Here is a 19,432-nt window from a genome sequence, read left to right as displayed (position 1 = left end):
GGACTTCTGGCCTACAGAACTGTGAGAATGCATTTTTTATTGTTGTAAGCCACCCGATTTGTGGCTCTTCGTTGCCACAGTCCTGGGAAACTAATTCAAGGCTGGTACCTATAAATCAGAGAGAGGTCATCCCACCACAATCAAGGATTCTTTCTGGAGGTTTCCTTCCTCTGCCCATTTAAACACTTAAATTTTGGAAAAGTGCTGCATACTATAAAAATGATGCCTATTTGAATTACTCTCATCTATTCTTGATTTCATGATTCTAACAGTGGGATTAAAAGTGAGGAAAAATTATATATCTCCACCCTTAAATTAAATAAGTAAATAAAGGTCACCTGAACTTGAGTCAGAGGGTGCCTGAGATAACAACCTTCCTAGCATCAAGCAGGAAATACAGCCATTGTACTCACAGTTTCGTTCTGCTTACTAAACACAGGCATGGCGACTGTGGTCATCAGGACAGGGCCCTGATCATCAGCAAGCTGGATGGAGACAGAAAAGCCAGTTAACTGAGAGTGATCTGGGGAAAACAGTGCTGGAGGCCATACCCTTTGACCATCTTATGCTTTCCTGAGCAAGGGCTGTGGGGAATGGACCAGTGTCCATTCCAGTCTTTGTAGCGTCAGAGGGAGTGCAACGTCCCCCAACCCTGCCTTGCAGATGAGGGTCCCAGCCTGCCTGGCAAGGGAAACAAAGTCAGTCACCATCAGTCACTCCAGCTGCTCTGTTTACTGCATTCAGCCATTTGAGTTCAAATATAGCCCTATTTGTATCTTGGTGATTTGTTTTATTTTATTACTACAGATTGATTTTACTGTTTTACTTTGCAGACTTTTATGTTCAATATGTGCAATATTAATGATTCTCCTTAATCTGGAAATTGAGGATCAGAAAGCATGAGCATAAGGGGTTTTATGAGTTGCCCCTGCTGGAAGCAATGGAATCTGGAAGCATTTATTCTCCCCAAGGTAGCTGAGTCAAGGTCGTTGTGAACCTCTACATCTTTCTGGCATGCCAGCCCCACATGGAAAACAAACAAAATAGAAACAAAAACAAACAAACAAAAAAAACTTGATCATCTCATCACTGGTAAGAAGCCGAACATTCCTCCCAGAAGAACAATCTTGAAATCTGGCACCCGATACACTTTTGTAACTCACTGAATTGAAAAAAAAAAAAACAAACCAACATTGAGACCCACCATTGCATCTGTCTTTCACATAGTATTATGAGAAAGGCAGGAACCCCTACTCTGTTCCATTAACAAATGTGGAAACAGGGTCCTGGATCACAGTAGGCTTTAGTCCAAGATAAACCTGGTTTTAATTCTCAGCTTTGAATCTTTATTAACTGCATTATCTAAGCCTCTGTCCTCATATGAAATAATGTGAATTATTCCCCAGCATTGTCGACATGAAGATAAAATGTGAAACTGCCCAGCATGGTACCTGGCATCTGGAGGTGCTCAAAGGATACTAACTTCCTTTCCAGGCCTTCAAGATCACATGGCTAGCAAGCAGCAGAGTCCCAAGTGAGATCAAGGCATGTGGTAATGCTGATAGGGACCAAAATTGGCAAGTCTGGTGGGAGAGATTTACTTCCTGGTTTCACAGCCCATTCAAGCTTCAAATGAAGCAATCTATGAATGAGAATCCACTCTTGTCAGTCTAGAGTTTTTTCTGAAGTTTGAGCACTTCCTCATAACTTTAATTCCAAAGAAAAATCAGGTGTTGTTCTCTTAGTCTTCTTTGGAAGAAGCATTATAAAGAGAAGATCCTAAAATTGGGAGGTCCCCACGGACTGGCTGGCCTCCTGAGAAAAGATCATTAAACTCAGTCAATCTTCTACCAGTCTTGTTCTTTTAATAGGTTATTTGAGCAGTAGGGCCTTCTTACTTGTAATGTGGCACACAGAACGTCAGGACCTCCTGCACCCAAGTGCCCTAGAAATGCATACTCTCAAGCCCTCTGAATCTGAATCTTTATTTTTTAATAATTGTCTGCATATTAAAATTCGAGAAGCTCTGTTACAGGGCAATAATCATAACAGTTGAAAAGAAATGGACAGGAGTTGGGAAAACTCCTAATAGGGATAGAAGAGGCCATGTTTTTATTAGTTTTACCTCTATGTCAGGATGAGCCTACATTCCTCCATGACAAGCAAGACAATGCAAGAATCTCATGGTCCTTCAACGACTGGAAATTCATGGTGCGATGGTTAATTTTACGTGGCAACTTGGCTAGGCAATGGTGCCAGTTGTTTGACCAAACACCAGTCTAGATGTTGCTGTGAATGTATTTCTGAGATGCGATTAACATTTAAATCAGTTAGCCTTAGAGATGGCAAAGATGATGGAGTAGGAACCCTGCACTCACCTCTTCCCTAGGACACACCAAAATCACAACTGCTTACAGAGCAACTATCTATGAGAATAGCCTAAAGGCTGGCAGAAAAGATTTTCCACAACTAAAGACACAAAGAAGGAACTACAATGAGATGGATAAGAGGGGTGGAGACATGGCGTAATCAAATCTGAGATCCCCAGGTCAGCAACCTACAAACAAACAAAAAAAAATCACGTTTGTAGAGGCCCTCCCCAATGAACAAGTGGTCTGAGTCCCACATCAGGCTCCCCAGCCCTGCACTGAGAAGACAAGACCCCAGAATGTGCTTGGAAAACCCACAGGGCCTATGTTCAGATGAGTCACAGGGCTACAGGACATGGAAACTCTGCTTTTAAAGAGAGTTCACAAAATCTCACATTCTCCAAGTCCCAGCACAGAGGTAGTAGTTTAAAATAAGCCTAGGTCAGACCCACTTGCTGACCTTGGAGAGCCTGACCTTGCAGGCAACTGGGACTTCCTCTGCAGATGGAGATGCTGGCAGCAAACATTTTGGAGAGTTTTTCTACCACAACAACACTGGCATGGGCAAGTCCCATTTTGGAATTCTCCCTCTAGCCTAGAGCAACAGGGACCCAGCCCTACCCAGCAGTGGGCCGGCACCAGTCGTGAGTTCCTTGGGACTGTGTAGAGAGCCACGTGCAGGGACTTCACCCTCCCACAGGCCTGCACCAGCTCTGAGTACCCCACATTGGGCAGACATCTGTGCAGGGACCTGGCTCCACTCACTGTGGGCTGGCAGCAACCCAAATGCATGGGAAGTCTACCCTGGCCTCCAGCCAGCTTGCAGCCACCAAACAGGGTATGGCCTCGCAGCCAGCCATGCTGGGGGCCAGCTTCTCCTACCAATGCACTCACAGTAGATAGCCCTGCCACAACAGAAGTGTGCATGCAGCCCACATAGGGGGCATCCCTAGAGCTTATATCCCTAGTGACCAGAAAGGAGCATGCTGCTGGGCTCCATCGGATGTGTGCCACCTAAGGCCACTTCCCCAAGACGGGAAAATGTAACCATCTTACATAGTACATAGAAATGAACAGAGTCGGGCAAAACGAGGAGACAGAGGAATATGTGCCAAACAAAGGAGTAAGACATAATCTTAGAAAAAGGACTAAACAAAGTGGAGATAAGCAAGCAACGCAATGAATAGTTCAAGGTAATGATCATAAAGATGCTTACAAAACTCAGGGGAAGAATGGATGAACACAATGAAAATTTCAATGAAGAGTTTAATAATACAAAGAAGAACCAAACAGTGCTGAAGAATACAATAACTGAAATAAAAAATATGCTCAAAGGGATCAACAATAGATTTGATGACAATGAATGGATCCGTGATCTGGTAAACAGAGCAGTGGAAACCATCCAAGCTGAACAGAAAAAAGAGAAAGGAATTTTTAAAAATGAGGATAGTTAAAGAAATCTCTGGGATAACATCAAGTGTACTAACATTTGCATTGTAGGGGTATCAGAAGGAAAAGAGAAAGAAAGGGGAAAAGAACTTATTTGAAGAAATAATAGCTGAAAACTTCCCTAACCTGGAGAAGGAAACAGGCATTCAGGTCCAGGAAGCACTGGAGTGCCAAACAAGATAAATCCAAAGACACATAATTAAAATGGGAAAAAGTAAAGATCAAGAAAGAATCTTGAAATCAACAAGAGAAAAGCAACGAGTTACATACAAGGGAACTTTCATAAGACTATAAGCTGACTTTTCAGCAGAAACTTTGCAGACCAGAAGAGAGTGGCACAATGTATTTTAAGTGATGAGGGGAAAAACCCCCAAAAACCTACAACCAACAATATTCTAACCATCAAGGCTAACATTCAGATTTGAAGGAAGGATAAAAAGAAGCAATTCTGTTTCCAGACTGCCTTCAGACTCAAGACTGCAACATCCTATCTTGCTGGAATTTCTAGCCTGCCAACCTGCCCTACAGCTTTCAGATGTGTCAGCTCCCACTTTCTCCCTCCCTCCCTGCCCCCCCCTCTCTCTCTTTCCCCCTCTCTCTCTCTGTCTGTCTGTCTCTCTCTCTCTCTCTCTCTCTGTGTGTATCCCCTATCTCTCTCTCTGGAGAATCCTGAGTAATACACATTATAAACATGTAATCCGTTATTTGGGGGCAGCCTGATTTTGGTGTTAGTATAAGTAAATAACTTGCTTTATCATAATATTAATAACCAAATAATATTAACTATTATTAAGATGATGTTGACAGGTATTGTTGCCAGAAACCAAGCCAACCAGTATATAACAGTTTGTGGAAACAAGGTTCCAGCATCTTGTTAAAAATACTTAAGGTATACAATGACCAACACTGGGGGCATGCAGGGCCATTTTCAAAGGCAGAATCAACCCATGGTAAACATCTCCCTTAGAATCAGAAATCTTCCCATATTCTGACTCCTTGATTAATCCTTAATGCTGTAAAGAAGACTGATTTGAGCTGATCCATAACCCTGGGAAACTTCCACTTTGCAACTCAAATCAAAATTTCAAGTAATGCCAACATGTATCATGGATGAAATCAAAACATACCACTGACAATAATGAGAAATGAAACTTTTTTTCCCCCTACAAACAGTAAAAATCAGTAAATCATTGGTAATTGTTCTGGCACAAATACAAGATCATGGGAAACTAACTTCCACATATTAAGCCAGAATATAGTATCAACTTCACTCAGGGGCTAACTCCAAATGTAATTACTGAATCATTATCTAGAATGAAAAAATCCCCATAAGGTTGCATTTGTACAGAAAGCACTCATTTGTAATCAGCACCAGGTAAACAAAGGAAATGCAATGGACTCAGTCTAGCCACTGTCATGAGCTCACGTGTTCATCTTCTAGGGGCAGTTCTGGCCCAAGTTTGGACTGGCTTAGCCAGAACGCTAATCTGCAGCCTTCCCAATGTATACCAGCTCATCAGTATGGCCATGAGGGCTGGCAGCACTCCGGAATTATCACCCACACAAGATTAAGATGCTCTTCTCCATGTTTCCCAGTCTCCACTGGGTCTGGGTTCCGTGAATCTTAAAAATTTCATGGAGGAGGAACATCAAATTGGAAGTTAATTTGCTGGGTAAGCACTTTCTGATTGAAAGGCATTCTGTACTCCTGCCATAGGAAATAGCAGCTAGTGGCAAAAGGTTTTTTTTCAGACCACCAAGCAGAAGTTATGCAGTCAACCATGGCCAGACACCCTCTGCCCTACACCACACTAGGGGGTCCCTGCTTTTCTGTGGCCCCCTAACCTGTAGCGGCTGCTGGGGTAAGAGCACTGCTTATGATTCATACACATAGCTTCCAAGAAAAACGCAGACATAGAGTCAACATTCATTTTCCAAGGGTAGGAATGGGAGAGGGGGGTCACCATGGTCCATCTGGGCAAAATCCCATTAACTTAAGTCTAAGTGGGAATCCTAAAATGAACTGCCATTCAATTACACTTGCCCAGGCTTTGAACAGGCCTCCGAAACACTTGGTTGTGGTGTTCTGTTGTATAATAAGTGTATATTATTCCATATCCTTCATTTCCTATGCTACATAATGGAGACCATTCTCGTATCAAAGGAAATGATGAATAATAATACCGAACATCTGGTTTATAGAACACAAACTTGCTCAACAGATTGACTGCTTCCTGTCAGCTTCCCAAGTTAATCATGCATGTGAGTTCATATGCATATGCATTTGGATTCATGTGCAAGGTACGTGCAGCAGTGCCAGCCCTCTCCTCCTAATGCTTGATTAGCTTCCCGCTGATGGCACTAGCTGGCAATGCAGGCAGCTCTGGGGTGTGGCCCCAGATAGGATAACAGCACCAGATCTGCGGCCTATCAATTTTGTGCAGGTCTAGTCATTAGTATTCATCAATTCCTTTGACAAATTTTCCTTGAGCATCAGCTCTGTGCCAGGTTCCATGCCATGTGCTGAGAGGATCACCAGGAAAAGACATAGTTCTCACCCACGAGGAACTCCAAGTCCACCAGGGGGACAGAAAAGTTAACAAGGCAAAGGGGGAAGAGCTGGCTGGGGCTGGCACACTGGCTCTCATTACGTGAGCAGAGAGGCTCTCTTCCTTAGGACTAGCCTGAACTAAAGTAAAAATGTAAAAATGTCTAGAATTTACTCGTATCTCTCAGGGTTTATAGGGAGAATTCAGAAGCTTCCTGAAAACCAGTTTAACAACACAGGAACAAGTTCCCTGTTGCATAGAAGTTTCATCACTTACTTTATACTTAAGAATATTTATAAATGGAACAATGCAGCAGGAGAACTTTTGAAAAACGTTCCCAGCACTTTTCTCTTCCTTCTCTTGCAAATATCAACTCCTTCCTTTAGGGAAATACTCTTCACCTCTTTCATCCACAAAGTTTTCTTGGCAGCTGACCTCTCCCATCCTGCATGTGCGGGTGGGCATTCAACCCAGGCTGTGCCAACCACAGCACTTCACACATACACGTACATACACATGCATGCATACACAAACACACACATACATACACACACATACATATGCACATATACACAACACACACTTTTGCCCAGGCCACACTGATTGGTTTGTTAATTAGCACATGATTCAAAATCAGCTATTTGGGGATTCTTCCTTTTTCCCATCTGGAGCAAATGGAAAAACTCTACTGTTCTTTGTGTGTGGTTACAGGAATGCAAGCCTGACAGCCATGTCCCCTCCTCACAGAGAAGCAATTGAGAAAATAAAGTCAACCCAGAGAGATGAGGGGAGATGAGTGTGTGTGTGTGATGAGGCAAAAACAGAGGGAGGGGCAGACAGGGATAGGAAAGGAGAAAGGGGGAGAGGGAGGGAGGGTACCAGTCCTGGATGCCTTCATCTCTAAGGTCAACTCCATCTGTGCTTTTTTCTATTGGGTTAGTTGAGGCAATACGTTTTTCCCTCTTTGCCCAAATGGACATGGATTGGATATAAGACTCTTAGAAGTGTTCCAACTCACACAGGTGCCAGTGTTGGCCACAAATGATCTAGGTAGCTCGAGATACCCATGGGGGTGGTTCCAAGTGCCATGTACCACCAACAAAGAGGAGACATTTTTGAGGCCAGAAAGGCCAAAGGGAAAGTGGTATCCCCAAAGTACCCAATACTGAATGGCAATACAAAGTACTTTGGGAAAATGACAACTCTTTACAATGGTATACAAAACTGTTGTCATTAGGATTTTGTGTAAAGCCTTCACAATAAATAGGAATTTGGCTGCTTTGAAAAAAAGAGCCTGAACAAGAAGTCACAGAGCCAAAGTCTGCTTTGGGCTACACCAGGGCAGAGATGTAAGAACCTGCAGGAAACAAGGACAGGAAGGCAGACAGGCTGCAGGCATTGCCAGGGTCCATGCAGGCCCCTGCAGACTGGGACCAGTTGTGGCTACAGTGCTGCCTGGGCAGCTCCCACCTTTGAAGGACATCTGTTATGTTGCCTTATTTCATATCTCCATTCAGACGAAGCTTGCCAGGGCCAGTGGCAGAACCTTCTTTTTCTCCTACAGCTGGAGGCCCTTGTGGGTGAGTGCCAAGCCCCAGAGAAAGGAGGCAAGCAGGATTCCTGGCCTTGAGAAGGCATCTGAGTGAGTTAAGGGCAGCAGGCTTGGCAGCCCACTTGAGGGCTGCCAGGTGGTTTTCAGCAGTCTCCTGCCAGATCTGCTCAGTCCTGGAGGCCTGGGCTCACAAAGAAGATTGTGCACAAATGGGGAGCTCAGCTTGGGAAGAGACTGGCTCTAAGCCAATAACAAAGGCCAACTCACTAACTCTCTGCAGGTAGCAATTTCTTCTATACTTTGCTCCTCCTATGTTTGTATGTTTTTCTTTTCTTATTAAAGTTGATCAGTATATTGACTATGTTAATAGAGTATATCATATAAATGTATACCATAATACATAAATGCTTTATGTATGTGTACGTAATTTGTGAGTATACAGATGCAATTCTTCTATGTCTTCCTTCCAATACCTGGGATGAACACTAACTAGCACTCCAGGAAAAGACACTGCCACCATCTAGTGGCAGTCATGGTGAATTGCAGGCACAAGGTCCTGGAAGAGAAGCCTTTTCCAGAGCCAATAAAAATATATTTAAATTATAGCCAATGTCAGTTAGTTTCCTACTCAATCAGAACAAACATAGGTGATATCAATTATTTGTCTTTCAATAACCTTTGCCTTGCAGGAAAATAACAGTACTAGGAGGTGGAAAATCACAGCTGCATTACATTTTTAAATATCAGATGAAATATTTTGAAAGGAGAACATTAATTCTTCAAAGTGTTCAGGATCTGAGAATGTGATAAGGGAGTGTAGGAAAAGGAGGATTCTTTCACACCCACTCTCTCAAAATGCAGCTTGAACAGAGGGAAGCCAACTCCTTGGCATTTTCTCCTTCCTACATGAGATCTAGTTTACCAATGACTGGGAATCCCTAAGGGCCATTCTCTGGGTAGCACATGATGAGGGGCTACAGGATGGGAATAGATGGCACCTACATTCTCCAGTTGTCATGACGAGAGAACTGGACAGTAGGAAGTCATCAAAATAACACTCTGTACAACTTAGTATGAGCACCAAGGAGAATAGCAGGGTAACACAGATCTGGAAAGGGGGACATAAGCGGAGTATGTGGCTACATAGAAACCCTCCAGCTGAAAACATCTATGGCCCTTCCTTCTTATTCCCAGACCAAAAAAAAAAACCAAAAAAACAAAAAAAAAACGCTCTATACCTAGCCTTTTTCAATGCTTGTCTACTACCCCTCCCCCAAATCTTCCACCATCACAACATCCATTATTCTCAATACTGGCCAGAAATATTATGGCAAGAATCTAGTAAGAACCAGACTCAATGACCTGTCTTAACTTTTTGTACTGGGTGTATGCAGAAGGACCTTTTCTCTGGAGACACATCTTCTGGTGACAGCATAGACACTTTCCAGAGAAAGAACACAGGTGAAACATGGAAACTAAATCTTATTGGTGCATTTTATGCTTGAAAAGAGACAATGTACCAACATTGTCTGCTTGGCTAATGTTAACATGATCGGATTCTGGCTGTGACTCTTACTCTCATGTTATTTAGATTGCCACAGCTATCAGTGATAATCATGAAATTTGCTGACTGTTTTAATAGTGGCTAGTTAAAAATGAGAGGCTTTATACACACATATGCACATTTAAAATTCATTTACTCAGTAATCTATGAAGTCATTTTGAAATGAGAAGGAAAGCAAGAATAGCTTGCTTCAATGATAGAACCGAAAGATTCCTAAGTTGCCATTGGCTCTGTGTGTGTGCATGCGTGTATCTTTGATTAAATGATTTTTGTATTTGTCTTTTTTTCTGCATAATTGAAAATTTTAATAATAAGAACATCCCCACAAACTCTCACTTACAGAAAACATTTTATAAACAAAACCACATAATAGCATGTGCTTGCAATGAATATTAACGCCTTAAAAATAAATAACAATAATAATCCTATGTTTAAAATCCCTTTTTTGCACAAAGATCAAAATAGTCCTTTAAACAATCCATGGTAACACATTGACATGAAAATGCTATCAGAATAAAAAGTTTTTACATTCTGGGTAAAACATATTATATTTGATTATCAGTATTTTGGATGTTCTTCATAAGAAGAGATTTAGAAAAAGCAAGCATTATTATTTTTAATTGAAGGGCTGATTCTTTCGATGTAAGCAGTATGAATTATCTGTCTTTTACAATACTACTCAGATGAACTGCTTTTCTTTTAAAATGCAGACAAATTAAGGACACAAGCAATTGTGTAGATTCTCATTCTGCACTGGCATTTTTTCAAAATTTTTGCAAGATGCCTGAATCCTGAATAATTTAAGGCACTAACAAAGTAGCAGTGTAGAGTAATAATAAGAAAGAAGAATAAATAAATCTTCGAAATAACATTTCCCCCTTGCTTTGCATTTGATTGTCTTGGTAAAGCATCATCACTCAGTCCTTGAGAATACCACATAAATGACATCTTGCTTTTAGCTAAGACTTTTCCTTTCTTACTGAATCATTATTACTTGCATCTGTGATGTGGAGAGCCTGAATTCTTAAGAGATTCACTGTATTTTAAGTTGCATTTTAAATATAAAAGTAAACAGATTTCCCTCTTTCAACTTTAATTGTATCTTGTATGAACTAAATTGTTGAATTTATTTGTTCTTTATTTCTCTTTTTAACAACCTGAAGACAACTTTGTGAATGATAATGCTGGATGATAATGGAACATCTGTATGAGAAGCTCAAAATAACTTTCTTCTAATAATTTTTACTATTCAGGAAAATTGTTATGTTGTTTCTTTTTTTCCCAGTGTTTCAGAGATACAAGTCATTAAGCAGGGAATACATTTTATAAGTAAACATCTAGACAGATGGAGGATGCTGTCTTTGACCAAGGACACATACATAAGCAAATGCATGGACAAGAGAATAGTACTGATTAACATATCTAAAAGCTGTTTCTTAAGGAACTGCTTTATTTATTTATTAGGTTACAACACATTTATTTCAGGAGTGCCTCCAAATAAGAACAATAGGAATTATCATGGGGCACTCGATTTTGGCCAAAATTCATGATGAGCTATGACATAACTGACCCCCCCACTGTGGCCAAAGATTTATATTTTCATAAACATGGTTTAGACACCTCCCAAAGAGATGCCTGAAGACACAGCCAACTGATGGGGCTTCGGGGCCCTGGGACAAAAATCTTCCCCTTGTTTAAAGACCCCCTGAAATGCTGCTTCCTCCATAAAACCTTCCCTAACAAAGTGGAAATAGAAACCAGATGTTCTCAAACTTCACTACAAAGATAATCATATTTACTCTATAACCTAAGATACAATCTAGGACCAAATTTGTGCAAATGGTTAATACAGCAAAGTCACTGAACACTATGGCTGGAAGAAAGCTGGGAATTCTGTAGAGCCTGTGAACTCTGAGGGCAGGAGTTGGGAATGATTCCTCTTCTATCCACAGCATTAGTATACAGCCTAGTACGTAAGAAATGCTCAGCAAATGATCCTTGAATGAATTTATTTTAATCCTGTCCTTTTATTTACTTTATAAATGAGGCCCAGGCAAGAAAAGGAGTCATAGACAATTGGTACCAGAATTCGGACAAGACTCTAGGGTTAGCACTGTCCATTTCAATTGTGCAGCCTCTGTTTGCTCTTGGTTCCTTCACTTTGTCTCTTTCTTTGTGTGTCCTGCCTGTGCCAGTACAGTCAAACCTAGATTGTAACAAGGGCGTGAGAAGCTGCTACCTATGTGCTGCTGCTGCTGACAGGGGCAAAGTGTTCATAATGTTACAGAAGTAAAGGGAAATGACTTGTAAAAAAAAAACAGCACAGCCTAGTTGAACACTGGGACTTCCTTGGAAAGCAACACAGAGAGGAAAAATGAGCTACAGAAGTAAATAGACCTGAATCACCCCAGGACAGGTTATTCAAACTTGTTGAGTCATCTTTATGTATCCATCCTTTCTCCTATCTACCCATCCACCCTTCCACCCCTCCATATTCTATTTCCAAACATGTCTTGCTGTTTCCAAACATTGTTTTAAACATTTTACATCAATGTAGCCTTAAATTTAACACTGTAAAGTGTCTATGCCTGTCTCACAGGTGAAGACATTGAAGATAAAGGGGCAAAGTACCTTGCTCTAGGCCACAGAAGGCAGCAGGATAGGGGTTTGAGCCTTAGCCCCCTGACACTGGAGGCCCTGTCCAAATCACTCTACCCTCAGCCTCCTGTTTAGGGAGGTAGTTACAAAGACAAATGTCGTATTTTTGTCTTAAGGATTTGGAGTATGGTAAAAGAGGTTACCAAGCAAAGTGTCCCTAAACTAGGAATATCCTCAAGAATTTAGCAGGGGGGGATTAAATACAATTGTAGATTTAAATCACCTGGTACACTGCCTGGCACATCTATCAAGTGCAACTCATCTCATAAAGACCATTCTAGGCTAGAGAGAAGTTCAAAATCTTCTTTGAAATCCACCCACTGCTCTACCATATTTGAACTTCATCCATCTCTGCATTTGAATTATATATACAAAGTAGAAAAACACTTCTCCTTTATTCCATGATAAATATAATATGCTTTAGAAAGCAGTTGTTGGTGGTGATCATTGTAAATATTAAAGAATATTGGGAAGGGTGCACATTGGGAAGGAAATTGTTCGGGAGGAAAGGGATCGGGAAAGAAGGGACTGACACTTCTAAGCACCCAGCCAAATCATCTAATGTGTCCCAGGCCTGGGCAAACATGGATGGGTCCAATCCAAGCGTACAGGGCTCATGATTCAGCAAGTGGTTCAATTCCATGAGTCATTTCTGGAAAAAGAAAGTCCATACCATGGCATTAGTCCTTTGCCTGACATTTTTTTACCTCATGAAACTAGGCTGGGTTTTCCAAAATCCTTCCAGTTAATTTGAAGGGATAAACATCTAACTTTCTGTCTTTCGACTTCTCAGTAGTTTTGCTGTACATGATTGCACAACTGCTCCAGTTTACCCCAGAGGGTCATTCCAGTTGAATCCTTTGGCATGAGATATCTGGAAGTTTTCACAGAGCCATCCCTCTAGCTCTCATGGAACTGGACTACATTTGGGTTTGTAATGAATATATTTCCATTAATTGGGGGTCTGACCAGTGAATAATGTGACTGGAAAAGGGATCAGGCAGCTGAGCTATGACCAGACCAACAAATATATGAATTTAGTATGAAAAACTGAAAAGGCAAGTTGCTTTATTAAAATGACTAACTTTCCAATTTTAATGTGCAGAAACAATACAGGTAGGGAAATTTTGCTGATGAAAATTAGAATTGTTTGTATCAAAAAACTCTGCCAAAAAAAGTAAAGAAAGGCAAGGCTATGCCTATGAGTGTATAGTGTAAGTGTGTGTTTTCTCTTGAGTAACTTATAGCATTTACCTACTACATCTGCCACTGAGGAAATCCCCTACTGTGAGGACCTATATACAGATTAAAATCACTGATGGTGATTTGTCATTGATCTGATATGGATTTGACATTGATTTATATTTTGACATAGATTCGGTTTTCAAATTAGTCATTGAATTGTATTGATTTTGTTCAGTCCTATGTTGAAATGGTGTTCACTGTGTGTGCTCTCTTCCTCTCTCCTTTGAACTAATGGAAACATTGTAACATAATCAGGAAAAAATGTATTTCTGGCTCAAGTTCACACATTCTACATCACCTAATTCTTTCCTTCATTAAGCTATTCCATGCAGCTGTCCTTTAAATGATACTCTTTTCCAGGATATTGACCAATAAGGTGTAGATTCATATACTAGTTTTTCAGGAAACACATCTAGTGTGTCAAGTGATGGATACAGGTGTTCTGAATCTACCAACAAATACAGAGGAGACCTCAAAATGGTAATCCAATTTTTTGAGTTCAATATTGCCTTAGGATCCATACAAATGACCTACAGAATTGTGTCTAGAAGCAAGGAAACCAGAACATCAGTGCCATGTCCTCTTCAATTCTGTCCCAGGCTTGATATGGGTTATGCTAACATTAATACCACAATATCCCCATTTATTAGGCTTTTTGAATGAACTTTTCTCAATCCTCTGCCTTCCTTTCTACATAGAAAGAAGAAGGATATATGTATTTCTTAGGGGGGGTCATGTAAGAACAACTGTAATGAAAACAAGTTTTTAAAATTCAATTGGTTTTTATTCAGATGCTTCTTTGACTTTCAAAAGAAAAAGGAGTTTCATTTTAATAATGTTATGAGTAGACTTTGTATTGTTCTAACATCTCAAAAGAGTCATATTTTATAGTTGTGCTTGATTTAAATAAATAGTAGAATGCATTCACATCTTAAATAAATGAGAAGTTTTAAAAGAAGATTTTAAATTTCTAAGACATTAAAAAGTAAGTCTGGGACTAAGAAAGCATTGACGTGTTAGGAATTTATCAATTCATGGTTTCCAACTTTACAAATACTAGTCCTATTTTTGGAAGAACACCAGATTACATCAGTGTTTCAAAACCATTTTGCTTTATTTGCATTAGCAGTGTCTCTATTAAACAAGGATAATGGACCGGCATTATCTATAGTACTATGGCTCCTGCCACAGCCACCACCACCTTGAGTTAAGCAATCAGTGTGGGTGGGCCCTGGCAAGTGCTACTCGTACTTCTCAGGAAAGTCCTGTGAGGGGGATGTGTGCACCCTATATGACAATAAGGAAACCTGGGCTCAGGGTCCTGGGCCCAAGGTTTCAAGGGATAGCTCACAGGGCTGGGCCTCAACTCCACCTTCAGCCAACCCTGAAGTTGGTCCTCAGAACTACTGAGCTTACCTACCTCTACCACAAGAATGGAACAGCCCCATTGTGTCACACAAGCACCACAAAGGGCTGGACAGTGCAACAATAGCACTCTCCATGTAGCAACTTGGGTGAATGCCATTCTCATCAGCTCCATTTTTCCCATTTTTAAGCCCAAGTAGCCCCTTCCTTCCATCCAGTCCTGCACTGAGGTGTGGGTAGGATAGGCAACACCTCCAACTGAGGTGCATGTGGGGTGGGTGACCTCCAGCGTTTCACCACACAACTACCATTTTCACGGATTTCCCAAACTCAGATTAATATCATTCAAAGCATCCGACGCAGACAAGGCCTTTGACTAAAGATAAAAAATGACCCCTCTTCTGGTAGGAAATAAAGATTATTGATAAACAAAGGTACTTTTTAGATTTGTCTCATGCAAGACAACCCATCATTTATAAACCATCATCCTTCTGATTAGAGCTCTCTGTACCAAGTATCAGTGTTATTATATGTGTGTTTTCACAAGAGTTTGAGTTTCCCACTTTTTGTTTGTTTCTGAGGGGAGTTGGGCTCAGCTGACAATTGTTAGACTAACCCTTGTTAGTTTACTCCATTTACTGTTTTATAAGAATACATTTAGTTCATCACTATTATAAAAATAATATGTGTTCATTGCACAGGATTTGAAAAATACAGAAATATATTAAGAATAATACAAAATAAATACTTTTCTCCTACCATGAGGGAATATCCACTATTAAACACACCCATGCATTTCTTTTTTTTAATATTGTTTTGTACATGTTTGTATGATTACACACACATACACATACACACAATAGGACCATAATATAAAATACCAAATTTTGATTTTAAAATTTTTTTTATATTTTTAAATCTCTTTTTGACCCATAATTTTGAAATAGATAGACCCTAATAATCTATCTTTTAGAACTTCTGTAACTTTTGCAACCACGTTTCTATTTCTTGGTATTTTGGCACTTCTTTTCCTCATTATAAAAGAAATTGCAAGCTATTAACCAATTAAGGCTAGATTCTCCAAAAGAGGATTATTGGGTCATAGCATGCAAATGTGAAAGTTCTTGATATGCTAGCAATGTTAAAGGCTTTTACTAATTTTCATGCTCAACAGCATAAAAGCTGAAAAACGAAAACAAAACCTTTCATTTTTTCATAATGATATTGAATCTCTGTTGTTACCTTGCTTTTTTCCTTATTATAAAATAGTACATAAATGCTACAAAAGTTCAAATATATATGAAAATGGGTACAACCTGAACATTGTTTCCAGATACATAAGTAGGCATACATTATGAGGCTGTTTAACATTAACAAATTATTTCTTTTAAATAAGAAATGCAAATAGCATCCTGCTTCCAAAATGGAGCTCCATCGTCCCTCATCAGCCCACATGGGGCTTCAGCTGGAGCCCCTGTGCACTGTTTTGCTGGCCATCCTGCCATCAGTCATGTACTTTGAATCTGAGGGTCTTGCAATCATTTATTTATGATCCCAAACACACATCTGAACAGGGCCAATAGGAAAGGGGTTGACCAAGACTCACATGGTATGAATCTTACAAAGTTCACCTCCTTCCTGAGCAGCAGGGCAGCTTCTCTGGACTGCCACAGATGAACTCATATGGAACTACAGCAAAGAACAAAATGTTTGGTTCTGTGACCATCATGACAGTTGAACAATATGTTGTAACTCAGATTTCCACAGAATCCATCACACTGGCCATGGGAAGAGCTGAAGTGACTGGATTTGCTCTAGTTTCTGTCTCCCTTGCCTTATTCACAAAATAAATCTACTAATTTAAGCCATAGACCATGTGCTGCTATCATCTTTCCAACTCTGAGGATAATCAATCTTAACAGCTCCAGCTTGGGAATGCATATAAAAGATGCCTGTATATTTTCCTATAAAACAGTAAATGATAAGGAGGAAAACAGGGTTATCAAAACAAAGTATAATAGTTTACACACAGAACAAGTAAAGGTAAAAGCAAGTGAGTCATAAACCAGAACCAAATATAAATAGTTATCACCTCTCCATTTTGCACTTCATTTGCATCAATTTAGCTGGTTATATAACTATAATGAAACACCAAAATCACTAGACCTACAGTTCTCTGAAAACAGCAGCTTTGCAAACTTTCAGTTTTCTATTTTCAATGACAGTTAATTCAACATTTCAAAGTATAGAAGTTAAATGAGGCGAGGAATGATAAATGATGCCCTACAATTGCTGAAATCTGATTACACTGAGATAAGAGCTAGCCAACTTCTACTTGCATGAATTTATACCTAAAGAACAACACAAATGAAAGGAAGAAAGGAAAGGAAAGGAAAGTCTTTAGATAAATGAATGCTAGCATTTATTCCTCCTAAATATAAACAAGGAAACAAAGAAAATGCAAATGGATTCAGGGTCCCATTTACACTGTGGGGAGGGAATTAATAAAACTGTTCCATCCTGAAAGAAAACCCCCAAATCAACCCTCATTTAAGAAGCTAATTTATGCACTCCTGAGTCCTCATACAAGTTAAGCAGCACAGAATATCACAGCAGGCATAGAACAACAGATCTCAAACCCTGCTGTGTTTGTTCAAGAAGGCAAGTTAAGCTATTCCTAACAGGAAACAAAACACAAAGTCTGGCTATTAAACAGGGATCGTTTCGCCATACTGTGCAGCCCTGAATCCATCAATTGCTGTTCCAAACAGGATTAGAGATGTGGTTTTCTTTAACTATGGTTTTGAGAAAAATGCTTATGCCTGCTTAGAATTTTCAGGCTGATATTAACTAATATAGCACCAGGCAAGACAAAGAGTACCTTCGAAACCTTCAAGAAACTATCTTTACAAACGCCAAAGTTGTGTGAATGCACGCACAAATTGAAGCAGAAGGGAATGCCCATGTGTGGAAAAGTTAACCATGTAAATAGCCAAATTTGGAATTTCCCAAAGAGTATTTTTGCATTTAAGTATTCAAGTCTCCATGTTACAGTGATTAAATTAATCACACAGTAAACAACTGATGTTCAGTTCCTTTAGATAGAACCTACTTGGATGAATATGCAGCTTGAAAAATGGACAATTTTTGCCATGTGTGACTACTGAACATACATTTGCAAACGTATATTTTTAGGGGTAATGCTATTATTATTATAAAGTGGAATCTCCCAGATATTTTTTGTAGAAGGCAAGAAGTACCATGTAAGGAGAAAAAAGGTAAAACTTTCTTACATATGTACCTCTCTTCATTGTTGAACTCAAGAACAATCAATCTAATGCAGAAAGTGATTCAGTTTTCACTAAAAAGAACAGATTTGTGATGACTTAAAGGCATCAGGTCTGTATTGCTACATGGATTTTTTTAACCAAGACTTCAGGACATTGCTTAAGTATTTGGTGAAAATATTTATTTGGTTAAGAGTATAACCAGTTAGCACTACCCCATCTTTATATCAGGAATGGAAATTTATAGAATCTAGAAATTATCTCAGAAGTGGTTAAGAATCACAGGACAAACAAAACAAAACATTTTTTTTTTCACAAATCGTTGTCCTAGAAAAATAGCCATAAGGGCTAGAAGAGCAGTTTTGGAAGACCTTCAAAATGTTAGAATCCTAAAAATGAAAACTTATAGGCAACAATAATTAATGACTGATACACATAAGAGGGATACTCAAATAGGACATTTTTAGTTGTAGATCAGCCAAGAGATTAAAATAAGCATGTTTACAGAGTCATAACTATTTAAAATATTTATAGAGAAAATAGTTACAGATGATACAAAGCGATTCCAACAAAAACACAGCACAAATGCAGACACCATATGGTCCAATGTATGCACTCATGACCTCATGTGAAAAGCAGGCCAAAGGCAGAGCAGCTGGAGATGTCTCCCTTTTACCCCCAGAACAACAAACCCTTGCGTTTGGAAGGGACTCATTATAATTATGTCCATGGGTGGGTGAAATCTATGGGCAATGTCAAAGGCTTTGGGAAGAACAACTGTTTCTGAAAGCCTTTTGCTTTGTTGGGGTTTCAAGTCCAACCTTCATTTCTTTCTGACTCCACATGGAAGGTACAGGTGGATGATGCACAGAGTTTTTAATGAAACAGGAGGAGCGTCACATTTCTTCTGGGCTATTTTGTCAAATCGTGATTATTAATTAGGCTTAAGTCAGGACCACAAAACACCATGGAGGTCCCAGACTACCATATCATGTCTGACTGCTGTCTTTAGAGCCTCAGGGGCCAAGCTAAGTCAATGATAAAAGGAACTCTAAATTTTATGAGTGTCCAGCATATGTTAGGCTCTATGCTAGGTGCAAGTAAGAGAAATGACTCTCATGACAAAACTGGAAAGTCGGCCTCTCATTCTTGTTAAATAAATAAGAATCTTTAGGCTTAAAGAGGTTAAGAGACTTGCTCAGGGTCACAAGCGGATAAAGGCTGGAATGGAACCCACCATATTTCTTTGTTGGTCACACACCGAGACAATATAGTTGAGGGGAACTGATGCTTGTAAGAACCTTAACCTTCTAGCAAAAGCCTTCGGTAACATTGGGGAGGGGAAGAGAAACACCATGAGGGGCAGGGATGCTCATATATCCCCAACTAAGACT

General features: G+C 39.8%; 1 protein-coding gene across 1 annotated transcript in view; it reads right to left on the bottom strand.

Annotated features, from left to right (window-relative positions):
* The window catches only part of CACNA2D3 (calcium voltage-gated channel auxiliary subunit alpha2delta 3), a 778,957-nt gene that overhangs the window by 203,213 nt on the left and 556,312 nt on the right, over positions 1-19,432 (bottom strand). The window contains exon 14 of the mRNA XM_072941510.1: positions 414-485. Within this exon, the coding sequence (XP_072797611.1) occupies positions 414-485 (72 nt within the window). The remainder of the gene's footprint in view (positions 1-413; positions 486-19,432) is intronic.

The sequence above is a fragment of the Vicugna pacos genome, chromosome 17 (assembly GCF_048564905.1).
Source record: "Vicugna pacos chromosome 17, VicPac4, whole genome shotgun sequence".
Classification (NCBI taxonomy): Eukaryota; Metazoa; Chordata; class Mammalia; order Artiodactyla; family Camelidae; genus Vicugna; species Vicugna pacos.
This window is presented reverse-complemented; position numbering and strand designations above follow the sequence as displayed.